The sequence below is a fragment of the Hemibagrus wyckioides genome, unplaced genomic scaffold (assembly GCF_019097595.1).
Source record: "Hemibagrus wyckioides isolate EC202008001 unplaced genomic scaffold, SWU_Hwy_1.0 Contig18, whole genome shotgun sequence".
Taxonomy (NCBI): domain Eukaryota; kingdom Metazoa; phylum Chordata; class Actinopteri; order Siluriformes; family Bagridae; genus Hemibagrus; species Hemibagrus wyckioides.
In genome coordinates this window covers 166,194-186,210 of record NW_026690778.1, presented here as the reverse complement: position 1 = coordinate 186,210, position 20,017 = coordinate 166,194, and the positions used below count along the sequence as shown (strand labels likewise).

The window sequence follows — 20,017 nt, the reverse complement described above, 5'->3', positions numbered from 1 at the left end:
ATCTGAACTATCGAGCTATTCTTACAATATCTTCAATTATGCAAATAGATCAGTGAAGAACACCGGTCATTTAAAGCAAGATAAACAAAAATGAATAATTCATGGTGCTAGAAATCATGAGGTCACTCAAGTTAACAAGATTCAACCTTTAAGGGCCATGATTGTCTGCATATTATATGCATATGAAAGTTGCTCCCCATTTCAACAAGCAGGGAATTATCAGCCCTAGGAGAAGTAGTGTTACTAATAGAACAATGTAGAGAGTGTCTAAAATCTTTTCCCACTACACACTTACAGACTGACATAAATACACCTATTTTTAATTATTTATTTTGAGCAGTCAATACATCATTGATAAACAAACCAGCACCACATCCTGTGACAGAGTGTGTGCGCGTGCGTGCTTATGTGCGCGTGCGCGGCCGCGTCACTGCCCCCCCCACACACACCCACACCTGCGGAATAAAACGTTAAGAAAATGAAACTCAGCTGCTCCATTTTGTCACGAGAGGAAAATAAAATATTTCAGGAGTAAAAACTAAATCTCTGATGTATAAACGCTCTAAATTAACACGTTTAGAGTTAATATAACGAGTTTTGTTGGTTTGTACTGAAGTTTTTAATGTACACAGGTTGTTTTATGACTTGATATCGTGTGTATAGTGTTTGATTTAACACACCGATGCTGGAGTGAAGAAAACGTGTTTCCTGCTGTAATCTGGAGAAGGAGACATGACCTCCAACATGAGTGTGTCTGGAAAACAGGACTTAAAGAAAGACGAGAGGTGAGTAACTTTTACATTCACCAACAATAAATACACACCGTCTCATGGGAACAGATCTGTATCTCTAAACATTCACTAGTTAACACAGGAACTAAACTTTGGTTTAAGGTGTTTAATAGCAGTGAATATATCACTGATCTGATCTAAGAACAGTTTAGAGAAATCATTCAGTGACAGAAGAGTAAAAAGGACTGTGTAATGTGGAGCATAAGAGCATCGTAGCTTTGAGTCAGTGAACTCGACAGGCTTTAAGACCCAGCTGAGTCAGTTATCTGTGATTGGGACTCCTGACCTGAGTGTAATTCCTGAGGTATGAGGCCGGTCTCCTGTTTGAAGAAGTGTGCAGACTGGAGCTGAATTAAAAAGATGGAATTATTGGTGTTTATTGATCAACACAGTGTTTAACAGTGCTGAGACAGCAGAGTTTTAATTATTGCTGATATTTCTGTTGTAATTCTAGAATGATGGAGGGAAAGAGATCAGACTCACCAGAACCCAGCTGTGTGTCCATGAAGAGTGACCAGTCAATGAGAATTCCAATTTCCTTCAGAGACAGAGACAGTTCTACTGATGTGAGGTCAGTATAGTGAGGTGTTTTACAGCAGTGTTCCACCTGATCAAACTCACTGGTCTCATTATGAAGCCCTTCATGAGCTTTATCAGGTGTTGAAGCAGTAAAACACTTAACTGTGCCATGCTGCAGCTCTCGGTCCAGCAGTGAGGACAACTGCTTTAAGAGGTCAGTTCAGCCTGCAGTCCCTGAGCTGGAGGGTCTGTGGTGCTACAGAAGAACATTTAAATATAAATCATTTTATTCATTAATTCAATCATTTGTTTCTAAACATGTTAGTGTCAGTGATGAAATCCTGAAATCAGTGTATTGTGTTAAGAGGATAGTGTTAAATATCTGTCTCTGTATTTATTACTGTAATTTCTGCAGCTACAGTATGAATACATATAGTCCATATTACATGATGTGTTTTATTTGTTCACAGACTACAAAAGAAGAAATCAAACATCAGCAGAAATCTGCTGGACTCCATATTCAAGGTGTGTGTGTGTGTTTTATAGTGTGTAATGTGTGTGTTGTCATACCTTGTCATTTCTTGATGTCCAGTAGAATTATGGGTAATCATTTGTATGAATAAGCAGAATTTCAGTTGCAACTAAAGGCAAGAGGAAGAGACTTTAATTATTTTCATAATTAAAATCATTAACAAAGCACCATTCACTGTGTAAGATTATAATATTTAGATCTGTTCCTGTGTGTTTCTGACCAGGAGCTGGAACACAAAGTCATCACTCTGATAAAGAATGAGCTGAAGAGCTTTAGGAAGCTCCTGAGTCCAGATTACCCAGCATGCACTGAGAGGGAGGTGGAGGATGAGGAGGATCTGCACAGTGTCAGAGAGGGAGTGCTGAAGATCACACTGCACTTCCTGAAGAACATGAACCACACAGATCTCGCTAACACACTGCAGAACAGTAAGAGCTCTGAGTCATGGCTTTATTCCATCAGGTTCACTTTAGAGAGAGGAAATAGTTTTAGATATGAAGACTTTTAGTTTTAACTTTGATTTTAGTATCATGTACATCTGCTGCTTTTCTGTTCTGTTCATGGTCCAGCTTGTGGTCACTCTGTACAATGGTCCTGTTCCTTCAATAATATTTAGTACATGAATCAGGAATGAACAGCAGCATTTGAAAGAATTTTACATTTTATATATTGCTCAGTGATTCTGCATTAAAACATGTTATTACTGTTTATTAGAACTCACCTCTGTGTATAAGCCAAAGCTGAAATCCAACCTGAGAAAGAAGTTTATGAGAATTAATGAAGGAATCTCACAGCATGGAAGATCAGCACTTCTGAATGAGATCTACACAGAGCTCTACATCACAGAGGGTTGGAGTGAAGACATCAATAATGAACATGAGGTGAGACAGATTGAGACAGTGTCCAGGAGACCAGTAACACAGGAGACACCCATCAACTGTAATGACCTCTTTAAAGACAAGTCCATCAGAAGTGTGCTGACTAAAGGAGTTGCTGGAATTGGAAAAACAGTCTCTGTGCAGAAGTTCATTCTGGACTGGACTGAAGGAAAAGCAAATCAGGACATCACCTTCATGTTTCCACTTCCCTTTAGAGAGCTGAATCTGATGAAGGAGAAAAATCTCAGTCTGATTAATCTTCTTCATCACTTTTTCCCAGAAATAAGAAAACTAGAATCAGTAGACTGTGACTCTTACAAAGTGTTGTTGATCTTTGATGGTCTGGATGAGTGTCGACTTCCTCTAAATTTCCAGAATAATGAGAGATTGTGTGATGTGACAGAGTCAGCCTCAGTGGATGTTCTGGTGACGAACCTCATCAAGAGGAATCTGCTTCCCTCTGCTCTCCTCTGGATAACCTCTCGACCAGGAGCAGCCAATCAGATACCTCCTGAATGTGTAGACCAGGTAACAGAGGTACGAGGATTCAATGATCCTCAGAAAGAGGAGTACTTCAGGAAGAGGATCAGTGATCATAGCCTGGCCAATAAAATCATCAGACACATGAAGTCTTCAAGAAGCCTCTACATCATGTGCCACATTCCAGTCTTCTGCTGGATCTCAGCCACTGTTCTAGAGAGAATGTTGGGTGAAGCAGAGAGTGGAGAGATCCCCAAGACTCTGACTCAAATGTTCGTACACTTCCTGATCGTTCAGATCAAACACAAGGATGAAAAGTACCATCAGAAACGTGACCCTGATCCTCAGCAGACCAGAGAGACTATCCTGGCACTGGGAAAACTGGCTTTCCAGCAGCTGGAGAAAGGAAACCTGATCTTCTATGAGGAAGACCTGAGAGAGTGTGTCATTGATGTCAGAGAAGTGTCAGTGTACTCAGGAGTGTGTACCCAGATCTTCAGAGAGGAGTTTGGGCTTCACCTGGGGAAGGTCTTCAGCTTTGTACATCTGAGTGTTCAGGAGTTTCTGGCTGCTTTATACGTGTTTTTCTGCTTTAATGTTAGAAAAACAAACGTGCTTGTGGAGCAAAGCACTGGACATTGTAATTTCTTCATAAATCCAAAGATGTCTGTTCTCCTCAGGAGTGCAGTGGACAAGGCCCTACAGAGTAAGAATGGACACCTGGACCTGTTCCTCCGCTTCCTTCTGGGTCTCTCACTGGAGTCCAATCAGACTCTCTTACGAGACTTAATGCCACAGACAGGAAGTAGCTCTCACAGCAAACAGGAAACAGTCGAGTACATCAAGGAGAAGATCTGGAAGAATCCATCTCCAGAGAATTCCATCAATCTGTTCCACTGTCTGAATGAACTGAATGATCATTCTCTAGTGCAGGAAGTACAAACTTACATGAACAGAAAAAAATTCTATTGTCTCAGAGGAACCAGACTCTCTCCTGCTCAGTGGTCAGCTCTGGTGTTTGTGTTACTGACCTCAGAACAGGAGCTGGATGAGTTTATTTTGAGTAAATATGATCAATCAGAGGAATGTCTTCTGAAACTGCTGCCAGTGGTCAAAGCCTCCAGAAAAGCTGTGTGAGTATTTTTATTTATAAATGTATTACTGCATGGTTTGTTATTTTAATGTAACACTGAACTGCAGTGTTTGGATTAATTAATTGGTTACTCTAATCCTCTTTAATCAAACCTCTGGTACTTTTACAGAAGATTATTTCACTTTTTACACTAACACGTCACGTCTGCACTGAGGGCTGGGCCATATGGACAAAATCTTATGGATCATGATATGAATCATTTTATATTGTTTTCTCTAAAATTTATATATAAAATCCATACAAAATAACTGCATGCATTTAAGAACTAAACACATTTCTGAACTAAACAGCAGTGAAAGACACTTTTTCTTTTCTCTGTTTATTCTGAAAGTGACATTGAACAGAACTCTCACAAATGAGAACAAGAAAAACACCAAGCTGTGAAAATGGGATCAATATGAATAGAAAATATAAAAAGTAAATATTAAACACTCTGTTCACCTTCAAGTACCTGTTTAGGTTCAAGTTCCTCATCTTTTGTTCTGTGACAGTGTTGTGGAGAGATTCACTCTGTCATGCTTTAATTTCTTCCAATTTTTCACATTTTCTTCCTAATTTAATCACGGCTGATTCCCACCATCTAACTGGGAACAAACTACTGAACTGTTCCATACTGGAAAGAGTCAAGTTGGATTTTCTTTAAATAGTATAAACTAGTAACAGGGCCATTTGTAACAAATAGTGCAGTTTTTATTACATTTCCTTTCTTATACTCTTTATTTAAAAGAATCATTGTTTATTTGAGAAAGAGGTTCTTACTTTTTTGCACATCTGTATTTTCCAAAGTCCATTCTAATAAATAAAAAACTATAAATCCATATTGCTGTTAAAATTATTTTCTTAAGTATAATTTTAAAAGAATAAAATTGCCTAGCCCTTACCACCTTCTGAGACAGGACTGTAACTGACCAGTTCCATATGCATGACCACACACAGGCTCCCATGACTGGCTTTACCTTGTTTGATTACCTGGTTTAGTTTGAACAAATCAACCTTTTTCTTTAGTTTGGATCTGTTTGGACATATGTGAAGACTCCACCTGTACTCGGGTCCACACCAAACACCTGAACCAGTGTGTGTGTAAAATCAGAGGTCTCCAGGTGACAGATTTGTACCTGTACGAGCACAGAGAACAACACACACCAAGTGTTTTACTGTCTCTGTGAAATTCAGCATATAACTCAGTGTAAAGTACGACTAGTATTGGCATGTTATTAACTGCTAGTGTACAGCTCTATAATTCTTTATTTTCTGTAATAAAATGCACTGGATCTGCAGTGTTGGGTATAGAAACCTGAACACAGATCAGAGTGTAGTGTTTGTAGGCTGCTCACTCTCACCTGTGTGTGTTATGTACATGACCTAATGGTCTTATAATAAATTGTAGCTGAGAGATTGTGGAGTTCAGAAAGACGTCCCTGCTCCTGTAAATGTCCTGATGTGGTGTCCTGTCCTCTGATTTCTGTGTGTGAGAGAAACACACTGACATTTCTGTTACAGCTTCAACTTTAGCTTGATTATTATGGCTGTGTGTGTGTTTGAGATCAGTGTTCTGATATTTCATCATTTCTCTTCCAGTCTGGGTGGGTGTAATCTGACAGAGGAAAGCTGTAGAGCTCTGTCCTCAGTTCTCAGCTCAAACTCCTCTAGTCTGAGAGAACTGAACCTGAGTGAGAATAAACTGCAGGATTCAGGAGTGAAGCTCCTCTGTGCAGGACTGAAGAATCCACACTGTACACTGGAGATACTGAGGTACACACACACATACATACATACACACACACACACACACACACACAGGTCATATAATATTTACACACACACACTTAAAGTAGATGGTCAGCTTCATTAGTGGTGTATAAAGTGCTGGACTGGGTTCATGCTGCGTTTCCTCTGAATAACAAACACAGTAAACAGAAAAGCTGTAACTCTTGTTTAAACTAAAAAAACACTAAACTTACAGTTCTGTCATCTGTCCTTTTCTATCATTTGTACTTTCATTATACAATGTGTGCTCAATCTATACACTATTAGTTTCTCCTCCAAACACATTTTAGGAAAAAATGATGGTAGAGTAAATAATCCACCTCGGTCACGTTCATTACACTCGCGACTGTGTCTGGAACACGACTGCTGATGACGTTTACCGGACACATCACTGAAACGGGATAAAAGATTATAGCCCTAATTAAGCTCTAATGTAGGGGGCGTGTCACTCTGTGTAATCACTTTGCATCACCTTGAATCTACAGCACTGGACTCGTTACTCTTCACACCATTCTGTGTGTTTTTCTTACCACCGCTGGTTGTGCTGTTGGACTCGGTTACTAAAGTGTCCAAAACGGGGGGAGTCACGTGACAGACTGAACATGATGACTGCTTAGACCATTTGCTTGTTAGACACGCTAACAACAAGCATCACCTCAGTAAACTCAAAAATCAACAAGCTAGAGTCGGGGTGAAGAGCAGTTCCAGTGTTCTTAGCAGACATAAAAAACCCTACAGTCAGTGGAGCTTCAGCTAGAAGATTAAGGTGATGTAAGGAGGATTTCCTGAACTTGACAGCCACTTGTCACGTGCCATAATCTGCCTAGCCTATTCTTTTGTAGCTAGCCTTGCTAATGCTGCTACAAAAACAATTCACTTTCATACTTCATAATGCAGTGAATTAACTTGTCTTTTTTTTTCTTTTCCACTGGACTACACAAAACGAGAGCCACAAGTTTCATATGTAATATTAGCCACATAATGACCATGTTTATATACTGTGTATATATATATATATATATAAATTCGAAGACAGACGGCTGAAAGGAGCGTGCTCAGCTTAAAATTGGAATTCTGTAGTGCATTATTAACTGAACCAGATGCTCTTTCTAAAAGTAAGGTTAATCTAGCTGCACATATATTGCTGTGACACAGCTTTTAGATACGTAGCAGTAATAGCACTGAAAGAGTGTGTGTGTGTGTGTGTGTGTAGATATATTGAACATGTCGCCATTTTAGTAAATATATTTCTAATGGTGCTATTGACAAGAAATTTTCACCAGATGTTGGTAACAACCCATGCAATCCACACATGCAAAGAAATCAAACCGTATATGTCCACACATTAAGTTATGTGTAATAATGTGAAATGACACAGGGAACAGGTGTTGAACACATGAAGAAAGGGAGGTGCAAAAAGGCATGGAAAGCCAAGACACCAGCTGAAATCAATCAGTAATTAGAAAGCAGTCCTGCCCACTGGTCAGTGCAAATTAATACCAGCTGCTTCAGTCCCAACGGATGGTCTATAAAACGGAGTCTCATTAACAAGGGGTCACACAAGAAACATCTCATGATGGGTAAAAGCAAAGAGCTCTCTGAAGACCTTCACAACCTTATTGTTGCAAAACAATCTGAAAAGGATTTTGAAAAATTCCAGTAAAATGAATTTAGCTTAGTACATTTTTACTCTTTAAACCTTTATGTTCCCCATTTTAAAATGTAAATTATTATTAAAACATTCAGCATTTATTTTCTTAAATGCTAGAAATTGTTGTATATGCATTTTGTTATGTATTTATTAAAAATGATTGTTTTATATTATGGTTCTGTGATGTAGGAGCTCACAGACCCTCGCTTTCCTGTTTCAGCGATATTACTGCTACATATCTAAAACCGCGTCCCTACTTTATACGTTCAGCTAGTTTAACCTTGCTTTCAGAAAGAGCGGCTGGTTTAACCGCAATGATTATTGCTACTTCTCCTCAAGGATTTCTCCACTAAAGGAAGACCTTTTTTCAGCCGTATATTGTGGATTACCGCTTGGGAGGATTCTCTGGGGAGCTTCCTCAATTAGTCTGAGTAATGGATCCACTCACCTTATATACTGTTTACAAAGACCGTCTCATTTCAGGAAAGACTGTCGCTGTGGTTTATTGTCTCTATTTGGTGATTTGCTTTTATAGAATTACTGCTTTGATAACTGACAGACTTTATTTCTCCCGATATTATCTATGATTAGATTAGATTAGATTCAACTTTGTCACTGCACATGTAGATACAAGGCAACGAAATACAGTTAGCATCTAACCAGAAGTGCATTTTCGCAGTGCAAATAATTAGCATATATAAGTATATAAACAATAAATAATTTGCATATATAAACAATATATAAAAATATATAAATAATTTGCATATATAACAGTATATAAACAGTATACAGAGGGAGGTAAATGCAATGAGTGCAAATGAGCAAATGATTATAGGTGGTGCAATAAAGAAGGTATTGTATACCATTAAATAATGAGTCAGCGTAATAATTTTGGTTTGAACTGTGGTGGACTGAACGCTCCTCACAATCCAATCAGTATTTTAAATCTACTGAATCAGAAAAAGATATTGTGCTGTTACAGGAGACACATCTGTTGTGTTCTGACTTCAGATCACATTTTCATCATTTGAGACAAAAGCAAAGGTGTAGCTGTTGTAGCTTCACAATCTTAAATAAATGTGGAAATGTGGGCAGACCTTGCAGGTAGGAGAACTATTTGCTATATAGATAGAAGATAGAACTCAACAGCAGGAAAATTGCTCTTATCTCTCTGTGTGTGTGTGTGTATTCCAAACACATCTGGCAAAACATACTATCATACAGTTACCCAGAAAATGCAAGAATTTCCTCATTATTCATTAGTCAAAGTCAAGTCAAAAGTCAAAGAAGCTTTATTGTCACTTCAACCATACATAGCTAATGCAGTACACTGTGAAATGAAACAACGTTCCTCCTGGACCAAATGTGCTACACATAACAAAAACAAAGTACAGGTGACGCGGACAAACATAGAGCTAAACATACTGTAGAGATAAAGTTAAACTATACTTAAGGTGCAATCTTTAGTAAAACTAGATATACAACAGAAGTGCACAGGATGACAAGACAAGACAAACAACATATAGCCGACTCTGTGCAAAAGAACAGTGTTGACAGTGAGTGCAAATATTAAAGTTAACATGTAAACAGGACCAATATAAAGTGTAATGTAAAGTGACATATGCGTGCAAACAGGACAGTTTTGTGTGTGTGTCTGTGTCCAGCACAGTATAGATAGTTCTCTGTTGAAATACCTGTTTGCTTGAGGGAAGAAACTGTTACACAGTCTGGTGAGGGTCTGAATGCTCCGGTACCTCTTTCCAGATGGCAGGAGGGTGAAGAGTGTGTGTGAGGGGTGTGTGGAATCATCCACAATGCTGTTAGCTTTGCGGATGCAGCGTGTGGAGTAAATGTCTGTAATAGAGGGAAGAGAGACTCCGATGATCTTCTCAGCTGTCCTTACTAATAATAGTAGTCAGTGACTTTAAAACAATGTGGGACTCTGTGCTTGATAGTTCCAGCTTATTGAGGTTCAGAGAACAGGAGCTTATGTACATCTACCCATGTATTCATTTATTATTTATACTTTTGCTCCTGTATGAATATAGCACTTGATGCTGAACATGAGGTTAAAAACACCTAACTTAACTGAAAGTCTCTTATCTGCCACTTCCTCTAGAGTGTATATGGTGATGAGATGATCTAGATTCAGAGCCTGATTTAGAACATTTCTAAACTCAAAAAATGTCTAGATGTTGCTAGACTCACTGCTGCTATGAAAATGACTCTGCTGGAACCCTCCTCACTCTCTCTCTATATAAGAGCATGGACTCTGTCTTTTATAGCTGTAATCTCCATGGAACTCTAAACAGCCTGAATTAATGGCGCTAATGAGGTTCACATTAATCACTGGTCCTTACGTGTTGTCCAGTGTGAATGACCTTATTGTTGTTCATAATAATGGGAATTATTTAAATAATATTTATGGAAGATAACACAAGGCTGTTTATTGATATGTGATTGATTTTATGGCTAAATTACGATGAATTTGCTAGTTAGCTACAATATATGTGTAGTGTCATTAGCTAGATTACACCATATTGTCCTACCTCCTTCTGATTATTATCATGTTTTATTTTTTTACTCTCTCTCTCTGACCAGTGATGCTAAACAGTTGCCTGTGATCTGCTCTCTCAGTTAAACAGCAGTAATCAAGCACTATGTTGTGAGAGGGAGCTTTTAGTGTTTTTATCTGATTTATTATGATAAACTAACAATCAATTCAGAACACTAATTACTTCTTACTTCTACAAATGTTTCAGTTGATCATGGTGTCAGTATTGGTGGGTTGTTATAGTTAGTTCTGATTACTGGGAGAGTTACTGCTACCCCAATTCTCCCTGGAAGCTACACTCCTGTAGCTGAGAGATTGTGGAGTTCAGAAAGACGTCCCTGCTCCTGTAAATGTCCTGATGTGGTGTCCTGTCCTCTGATTTGTGTGTGTGAGAGAAACACACTCACATTTCTGTTGCAGCTTCAACTTTAGCTGGATTATGGCTGTGTGTTTGAGATCAGTGTTCTGATATTTCATCATTTCTCTTCCAGTCTGCGTGGGTGTAATCTGACAGAGGAAAGCTGTAGAGCTCTGTCCTCAGTTCTCAGCTCAAACTCCTCTAGTCTGAGAGAACTGAACCTGAATAAGAATAAACTGCAGGATTCAGGAGTGAAGCTCCTCTCTGCAGGACTGAAGAATCCACACTGTACACTGGAGATACTGAGGTACACACACACATGTATCAGAGTTTTAATAAACATCAGCAACCTCCAGTTCTCATCTGTTGTAACTGTAATTGTAGAGATCTGATATATTGTCATTGTGTGTGTGAGATGGAGAGTAAATGTAGTGTATATAAAGATTTTGTGTAGTTCATGTTTTAAGACTGAGTGAGTTAAGTGTGAGAAGGTTTTCTTTCTTGCAGGATGAGGAAGTGCAGTATTACAAGTGAAGGTTGTGCTGCTCTGGCTTCAGCTCTGAGGTCAAACTCCTCAACACACCTGAGAGAACTGGATCTGGACGGTAATAATCCAGGAGAATCAGGAGTGAAGCTGTTCCGTAATCTACTGAAGGATCCACACTGTAACCTGGAGACACTACAGTGAGTTAATGACTTCCTGTCTCTTTACTCTACTGTATTGTAAGACACTGAGTAATATTCAGTGTGTTCTGTAAAATGTCACATCTAGTGTGTGCATTACGCTTCTGTTGTTCATAAGGAATGTGATGAGTGACTCTGTTTAACGTTGTCTGTAATTCTGTCCTCTTCTGTTTTTCAGAATTCAAGATTATGAATTCATCAGGTCTCAAACCTCTTGTTCAAGGTAAAGCAGTAGTGGTGTAGTGTTAGAACCCGTCCCACATTTCCAGCAGTTTGGGAGCTGAATCATTCATATTCAGATGTAGAAGTTCCAGAACAATAACCGTGACTGACCACATCTTTTTATCCACTCAGCTACAAGTTACTTCAGGCTTTAATCACATATTTTACAGTCCAATCCTTCAGCATCTACACACAACACAGAGATATCATCACACCATCACACTGATTACACAAACACACATCCAGCTGTTGGAGATGTTTATAGTGAATTTTTACCTCCTTATTTTTATATCACATTTGTTTCTTCACAGATGATTGAGTTACAGCTGTAATATTTATCATTTTATTTCTTTATAAATTACTTATTTTCATATCTCTGTTCTTTGTTTGCTAATCTGTGTTTAATTGTAGCCATGGTAACAGGTATGCTGATTGATTTATTGTTGTTGTGACCCAGTTTTGTATACAGTATATGTTGTATACATGTCATGTCCACTGTGTGTAATTACAGAATAAACAGTGAGTGTGAGTGAAACATAACAATTCAGGTGTTTGAGGTGTGTTTGGTCACAAACCTTTCTGAAGCAGTAACTGTTCTGTCTCAGTAACATGATCACTTCCTGTCTCTTGGGTGCTGCAGTATTGTGTGTGGAGCTGAACACAGGAAGTTACTGCACAGAAAACATTCAACAATTCAATTTAATGAACAATTCAATCTCAACAACTTAATTTAAGTCCTACATGATGGAGCAGACTGGAGCCCAGTGTTAGACCCAAATCATGTTCATTCACATGTTAAAGAAATCTGTCATTCTTTAACAATAAATTCTTTAATTATTGTACAATAAAATAAAACTGAATTTTTAAAAAACCCATACAAGTTTTTTTGTGTTAATGAGACAGGAGGAGTGCAGAAAGTCATGTGACACTTCTGTGTGTCCTAATTATCATATCACAATGATGGATACGCAAAGCCAGCAGCATCGCACACACCCCTCACACACACTCTTCACCCTCCTGCCATCTGGAAAGAGGTACCGGAGCATTCGGGCCCTCACAACCAGACTGTGTAACAGTTTCTTTCCTCAAGCCATCAGGCTCCTCAACACCCAGGACTGAACTGTACAAAACTCTCTCTCTCTCTCTCACACACACACACACACACAACTTATATTGTTCACTACTTATTACACTAACTACTGTATTTTTACACATTACGTGTTGTCAGGCCACTATATATATATATATATATATATATATATATATATATATATACACTATATTGCCAAAAGTATTCGCTCACCTACCTTGACTCGCATAGTGCTTAGAACTTAAGTGACATCCCATTCCTAATCCATAGGGTTCAATATGACGTCGGTCCACCCTTTGCAGCTATAACAGCTTCAACTCTTCTGGGAAGGCTGTCCACAAGGTTTAGGAGTGTGTTCATGGGAATTTTTGACCATTCTTCCAGAAGCGCATTTGTGAGATCACACACTGATGTTGGACGCGAAGGCCTGGCTCTCAGTCTCCGCTCTAATTCATCCCAAAGGTGTTCTATCGGGTTGAGGTCAGGACTCTGTGCAGGCCAGTCAAGTTCATCCACACCAGACTCTGTCATCCATGTCTTTATGGACCTTGCTTTGTGCACTGGTGCACAGTCATGTTGGAAGAGGAAGGGGCCAGCTCCAAACTGTTCCCACAAAGTTGGGAGCATGGAATTGTCCAAAATGTCTTGGTATGCTGAAGCATTCAGAGTTCCTTTCACTGGAACTAAGGGGCCAAGCCCAGCTCCTGAAAAACAACCCCACACCATAATCCCCCCTCCACCAAACTTTACACTTGGCACAATGCAGACAGACAAGTACCGTTCTCCTGGCAACCGCCAAACCCAGACTCGTCCATCAGATTGCCAGATGGAGAAGCGCGATTCGTCACTCCAGAGAACGTGTCTCCACTGCTCTAGAGTCCAGTGGCGGCGTGCTTTACACCACTGCATCCGACGCTTTGCATTGCACTTGGTGATGTATGGCTTGGATGCAGCTGCTCGGCCATGGAAACCCATTCCATGAAGCTCTCTGCGCACTGTTCTTGAGCTAATCTGAAGGCCACATGAAGTTTGGAGGTCTGTAGCGATTGACTCTGCAGAAAGTTGGCAACCTCTTCACACTATGCGCCTCAGCATCCGCTGACCCCGCTCCGTCAGTTTACGTGGCCTACCACTTCGTGGCTGAGTTGCTGTCGTTCCCAAACACTTCCACGTTCTTATAATACAGCTGACAGTTGACTGTGGAATATTTAGGAGCGAGGAAATTTCACGACTGGATTTGTTGCACAGGTGGCATCCTATCACAGTTCCACGCTGGAATTCACTGAGCTCCTGAGAGCGACCCATTCTTTCACAAATGTTTGTAAAAACAGTCTGCATGCCTAGGTGCTTGACTTTATACACCTGTGGCCATGGAAGTGACTGGAACACCTGATTCTGATTATTTGGATGGGTGAGCGAATACTTTTGGCAATATAGTGTATATGTTACAGTCATATATGTTATTAGTACCTGGTTTTTCTACTGTTTTTCAAAGCTGTACATCATTTCATTTTATTTCATATCATTTTACATTCCATTGCACGTTCTTTTTGGCTTCAAACAAATATGGCTTTAAACACTTTTCCTTTAAATAAGTGAATTCAAATGAATTAACCACAACTTCTTGGAAGCCGTACGAGATACTGGGCTACTTTTCTTGCCGAAAGCCCGGTGAGTGTACAGCATGTTCACTTTTAGCTCGTAGCTGTGGCTAATATGCTAACAAGAAATGACACCACACTTGATATTGTTGTCTAGATACTTGTCATGAAAACCAGTCGGGAGTTTGTGAGAATGATGTCTAATGTCACGCGCTTTGATGCCTTTTTGTAACATTGCTAATGAATAAATGGCATATTTTACGCGCCAATCGCGTTAGCTCTAAGAGCTAATGCTAATCGCTAGCTTGGTCCTGTTGACTGAAACTTTCTGTTGGTGTTGACTTGTTAGTTCAATTATTATCTTGATGTGTGGTTTGCGGACATTCCAGTTTCGGGGTGCAGCTAAATATATATATTTTTCTTTTTTTCTTTTTGGGTACTGATGGACGGACAAGCAGAGAGTCGAGCTGCTTCTTCTTCGTCTTGTTTAATGGTGAATAACTCCTTAGGATCATTATCGCCACCTACTGTACTGGATGTGAAGTAAGTTTACATAGGTGTTGAGTCTGAAATTTGAGAAGGGGATATTTTGGTGGATGTTCCGTTTTCCTTCCAATCTATGGCGCACTCAGTTCACATGCTCATGCTAGCGCTGCGTGTTTAGCTCCTCTAACACTCACAATTAGCTCTTCATGCCCCAGATTAGGTAGAATACATATATATAGGTAGGTAGATAGGTAGAATATATATATATAGTGCTTAATTTGTAAATGAATAATTTCCGGAACAAAACCAGCAGTCTCTCACCGCTGTGACCGACACCAACCACACAACTTAAGTTTTCCCGGAACATGACGTCACTAAACTGTGGTAGCGCAATTATAAACATTAACTTCTTCTTCTTTCGGCTTTACCCTTCAGGGGTCGCCACAGCCAATCATCTCTCTCCACCTATCCCTATCTTCTGCATCCCCAGCACTTGCACCCACTAGCTTCATATCCTCATTTATTACATCCATATACCTCCTCTTTGGCCTTCCTCTTTTCCTCCTGCCTGGCAGCTCCATGTCCAACATTCTCCTACCAATATACTCACTCTCCCTCCTCTGAACATGTCCAAACCATCTTAATCTGTCCTCACTAACTTTGTCCCCCAAACCTCCAACATGAGCTGTCCCTCTGATGTACTCATTCCTAATCCCTGTCCAACTTTGTCACTCCCAAAGAGAACCTCAACATCTTCAGCTCTGCTACCTCCAGCTCTGACTCCTGTCTCTGTCTCAGTGATACTGTCTCTAAACCGTACAGCATGGCCGGTCTCAGCACTGTCCTCTACACCTTCCCCTTGATTCTTGCTGAAATTTTTCTATCACACAGAACTCCCGACACCTTTCTCCACCCATTCCAACCTGCCTGCACTCGCTTCTTTACCTCTTTCCCACACTCTCCATTACTCTGGACTGTTGACCCCAAGTACCTAAACTCCTGTACCTTCTTCACCTCTTCACCCTGTAATCTTACTGTTCCACTTCCCTCCCTTTCATTCACACACATGTACTCAGTCTTACTACGACCAAGTTTCATTCCTCTTCTCTCCAGCGCAAACCTCCACCTCTCCAGGTTTTCCTCCACCTGCTCCCTGCTCTCACTAGAGATCACAATGTCATCTGCAAACATCATTGTCCAAGGAGACTCCCGTCTGACCTCCTCTGATAACTGGTCCATCACCATAGCAAACAGGAAGGGGCTCAGAGCCGATCCCTGATGCAGTCCCACCTCCACTTTGAAATCCTCTGTCTGCCCTACAGCACACCTCACCACTGTCCTGCTCCTCTCATACATGTCCTGCACCACTCTGACATACTTCTCTGCTACTCCTGACTTCCTCATACAGTACCACAGCTCTTCTCTTGGCACCCTGTCATACGCTTTCTCCAAGTCTACAAACACACAGTGCAACTCTCTCTGACCATCCCTATACTTCTCCATCAACATTCTCAGAGCAAAAATTGCATCTGTTGTGCTCTTTCTGGGCATGAAGCCATACTGCTGCTCACAAATTTCCACTACCTTCCTTAACCTAGCTTCCACTACTCTTTCCCATAGCTTCATTGTATGACTCATCAACTTTATCCCCCTATAGTTGCTGCAACTCTGCACGTCACCCTTATTCTTAAAGATCGGCACTAATACACTTCTCCATTCCTCAGGCATCTTCTCACTCTCTAAAACCCTGTTAAACAGACTAGTTAAAATTCCACTGCCGCCTCTCCTAGACACTTCCAGACCTCCACCGGGATGTCGTCAGGACCAACTGCCTTTCCACTTTTCATCCTCTTCAAAGCATTCCTGACTTCATCCTTTCTAATCTTATCTACTTTCTGTTACACAGAGTTCACCCCTTCAACTCTTTGTTCCCTCTCATTTTCCTCATTCATCAGCTCTTCAAAGTACTCCTTCCATCTCCTCCATACACTCTCCTCACTTGTGAGCACCTTTCCATCTCTATCCTTAATAACTCTAACTTGCTGCACATCCTCCCCATCTCGAATCCTCTGCCTAGCTAACCTGTACAAGTCCTTCTCTCCATCTCTAGTGTCTAACCTAGTGTACAACTCGTCATACGCCTTCTGCTTGGCCTTAAACACCTCCCTCTTCACTCTGCGCTGTAACTCCTTGTATTCCTGTCTATTCTCTTCAGTCCTGTCCATGTCCCACTTCTTCTTGGCTAACCTCTTCCTCTGAATACTATCCTGAACTTCCTCATTCCACCACCAAGTCTCCTTATCTTCCTTCCTCCTTCCAGATGACACACCCAGCACCTTTCTTCCTGTCTCCCTGATCACTTCTGCTGTAGTTTCCCAGTCATCTGGCAGCACTACCTGACCACCCAGAGCCTGCCTCAACTTCTGTCTAAGTTCCTCACAACATTCCTCCTTTTTCAGCTTCCACCACTTGGTTTTCTTCTCTGTCTCTATCTTTGACCTCTTCTTACAGACCTTCAAAGTCGTCCTACACACCACCATCCTATGCTGTCTGGCTACACTCTCTCCCACTACCACTTTACAGTCACTAATCTCTTTCAGATTGCCTCTTCTACATAGGATGTAGTCTACCTGTGTGCTCCTACCTCCACTCCTGTAAGTCACTCTATGCTCCTCCCTCTTCTGAAAATAAGTGTTAACCACAGCCATGTCCATCCTCCTAGCAAAGTCCACTACCATCTGTCCTCCAAGGTTCCTTTCCTTAACTCCAAACTTGCCCATCACTTCCTCATCACCTGTGTTCCCCTCACCAACATGTCCATTAAAATCTGCTCCTATCACCACTCTCTCACCCGTGGGAATAGTCTCTATCACCTCATCTAATTCACTCCAGAATCTCTCTTTCTCCTCTAACTCACAACCTACCTGTGGGGCATAACCACTAACAACATTCAGCATCACCCCTTCAATCTCTAACTTCAGACTCATCACCCTGTCTGACACTCTCTTCACCTCCAGAACATTCCTCACAAACTCCTCCTTCAGGATCACACCTACCCAATTTCTCTTACTATCCATACCATAAAATCCTGCTCCTATACTACGAGCCTTGCTACTCTTCCACCTGGTCTCCTGTACACACAGTATATCCACCTTCCTTCTGTCCATCATATCAGCCAGATCTCTACCTTTCCCTGTCATAGTGCCAACATTCAGAGTTCCTATTCTCAGTCCTACACTCTTACCTTTCCTCTTCTCTCTCTGTCTGCACACTCTCCTCCCTCCTCTACTTCTTCGACCAACAGTAGCCCAATTTCCACCAGCACCCTGTAGGTCAATGGCGCTGATGGCGGTCGTTGTTAACCTGGTTTTACACTAAATCATACTTTGCCTTGTGATTCTCCAGCTAGAGCGCTAACAGACTTTAGCCAATTTTTACCGATTTAAATGACACTGTAATAGTTGGACTAATCATATCTACAGCTTATCATATTCTCAAGCTCTAGAGAACCTGTCTATTTGTTGTAATTATTACAAAATTAATTGGTAAATATAATATAAATATAATGTTTAGCCTAATGTTAGTTAAGCTGCTAGCGAACTTGGCTGTTGGTTTAAATGACACTAAAATCCTGAACCGAGTTGATGAGCTTGAACAAGGAGAATTTCATTTATTTCTACAATATAATATTCATTATTAAAAAGTGAAAAATTAAAAAGTGACTTTTAACAACCCTGACTACTGGTTTTACACTAAATCATGTTTAGACTACTGATTAATCAGCTCTCCTAAAGAGCTTGGTTACAGGTCTATGTTATCTACCTAGAGAACTTCACTAATCATTTTATTTACACAATATCATAGTGAGTATAAAGCTAGTTAGCTTGATGAACTCAGTTTTAATAATTACACAGTATAATATTTGTATAGATTTGGGTGGTGGACAGGGGCAGGAGGTTTTAGAGAGTTACATCTCTTCTTTCTTAGCTGCCATCGTTCAGAAAGAGGGGTGACTGACATCGGCCTGAAGGTGCCCGCTCTCCGTGAGGCATTCGCTGTGAGTAAAACCTTTCTTCAGCTGCTGTTATTGCGCAGGTAAAGTCCACTCTTCTTTAATGTATATTGTGTGCTGTCTTATATTCAGACTCTGCTTGCCAGCATCCACAACCAGGACTTCTTGTTCGTGGTGGGAAAAAGGATTGTCATGCGACTGGCAGCAGCTAACAACCAGGTGACTTCAGAATGATGAAAGACTGTTTGATTTTTGTGATGAAAATCCTTTCAGTTACTCAGTCATAGCCAAAGTTAGTTACAGAGATTTTTTTGTTTGTTTGAACAGGATGTAGTTGGTGTGCTGTTGGCCTACGAGGCCCTGATTCGATTCCTGAGGACGTCTTCCAATCAGGAATCGATTAAAGCAGAGCTCAGCTCCTGTGTAAGCTAACAAACGCCTGTGTGAAATGGCAGATGTTTAAACATAACCAATTTTGCTAATAAAGAAAACAGGAGTCCAATATGTAAAGCTAATTTATTTTTGTAATTTTTCTGCTCTGTGCAGGATCACCACTACAACTTCCTGGATGTTTTTTATGAGCTGATTCTCTTCGGCTGCTTTATAAATGGCTCAAAACCTCAGCCAGTAAGTGTCTTATCAGGAGATTTCTAGGCAATGTTTGAGTTTCAGAACATGGTCTATTTGATCCCCTTTTCCTTTTTTCCATATTTTTAAAACCTGATAAGACATGGCATTAATGAAGCTTGTCTTTCTTTCCAAAAGTTTAAGGGAGGATTCTTGGAGCGCCTGCTTGCGCTCTTCAGCATGTGGGACGTGGACGTGTGGGAGCCTGCAGCAGAGCTGTACTTCACAGTGCTTATTGTAAGTGTTGAATATCTTCTGATGCCACGATACACAAATTCTCGGGATTGTATCTTAAACTCAGTGACACTATGTTGGATGTGTGTGTCATTTGTCAATAGGATTACCTTACAGAGCTTGTTGAAGTACTGTTCACTCAGCCTCTGGAGCTGACCAGTGACCCAGCAGCCTTAGCCACCACAGTTCAGCGACTCCTCAAGCTGCACGTCCAGCTGATGATGGACATTTTGGAGGAGCTCTGAGCAATGTCTTTCCCCTTACCCACTTCATCTTTTCTTCCACTTCATTTCATGTTCTTTTCTCTCACTTCTTTTTCCTACATTGCTCAGACTCCACATTAATTAATTAAGTATGAATTAATTTTATTTCTATTTT

The 20,017-nt window shown here is 40.5% G+C and overlaps 1 protein-coding gene across 3 annotated transcripts; it reads left to right on the top strand.

The window, feature by feature from the left end:
- The first annotated feature begins 445 nt into the window (after nt 1-445).
- LOC131349953 (NACHT, LRR and PYD domains-containing protein 3-like) lies at nt 446-18,978 on the top strand. 3 transcript variants are annotated; one of them, XM_058385364.1, is made up of 12 exons: nt 447-785; nt 1,246-1,362; nt 1,781-1,835; nt 2,066-2,270; nt 2,557-4,333; nt 5,932-6,105; nt 10,817-10,990; nt 11,191-11,367; nt 11,546-11,590; nt 14,739-14,823; nt 18,754-18,823; nt 18,911-18,978. In XM_058385364.1, exons 1-10 carry the CDS (start codon nt 733-735, stop codon nt 14,779-14,781), a joined length of 2,820 nt encoding a protein of 939 aa, XP_058241347.1. In that variant the 5' UTR covers nt 447-732; the 3' UTR covers nt 14,782-14,823; nt 18,754-18,823; nt 18,911-18,978. The 3 variants fall into 3 exon arrangements, with proteins under 3 accessions (XP_058241349.1, XP_058241347.1, XP_058241348.1); XM_058385366.1 differs by lacking the exon at nt 10,817-10,990 and having other exon boundaries at nt 446-785; XM_058385365.1 differs by lacking the exons at nt 14,739-14,823; nt 18,754-18,823; nt 18,911-18,978 and having other exon boundaries at nt 11,546-12,443.
- Nucleotides 18,979-20,017: the final 1,039 nt, after the last annotated feature.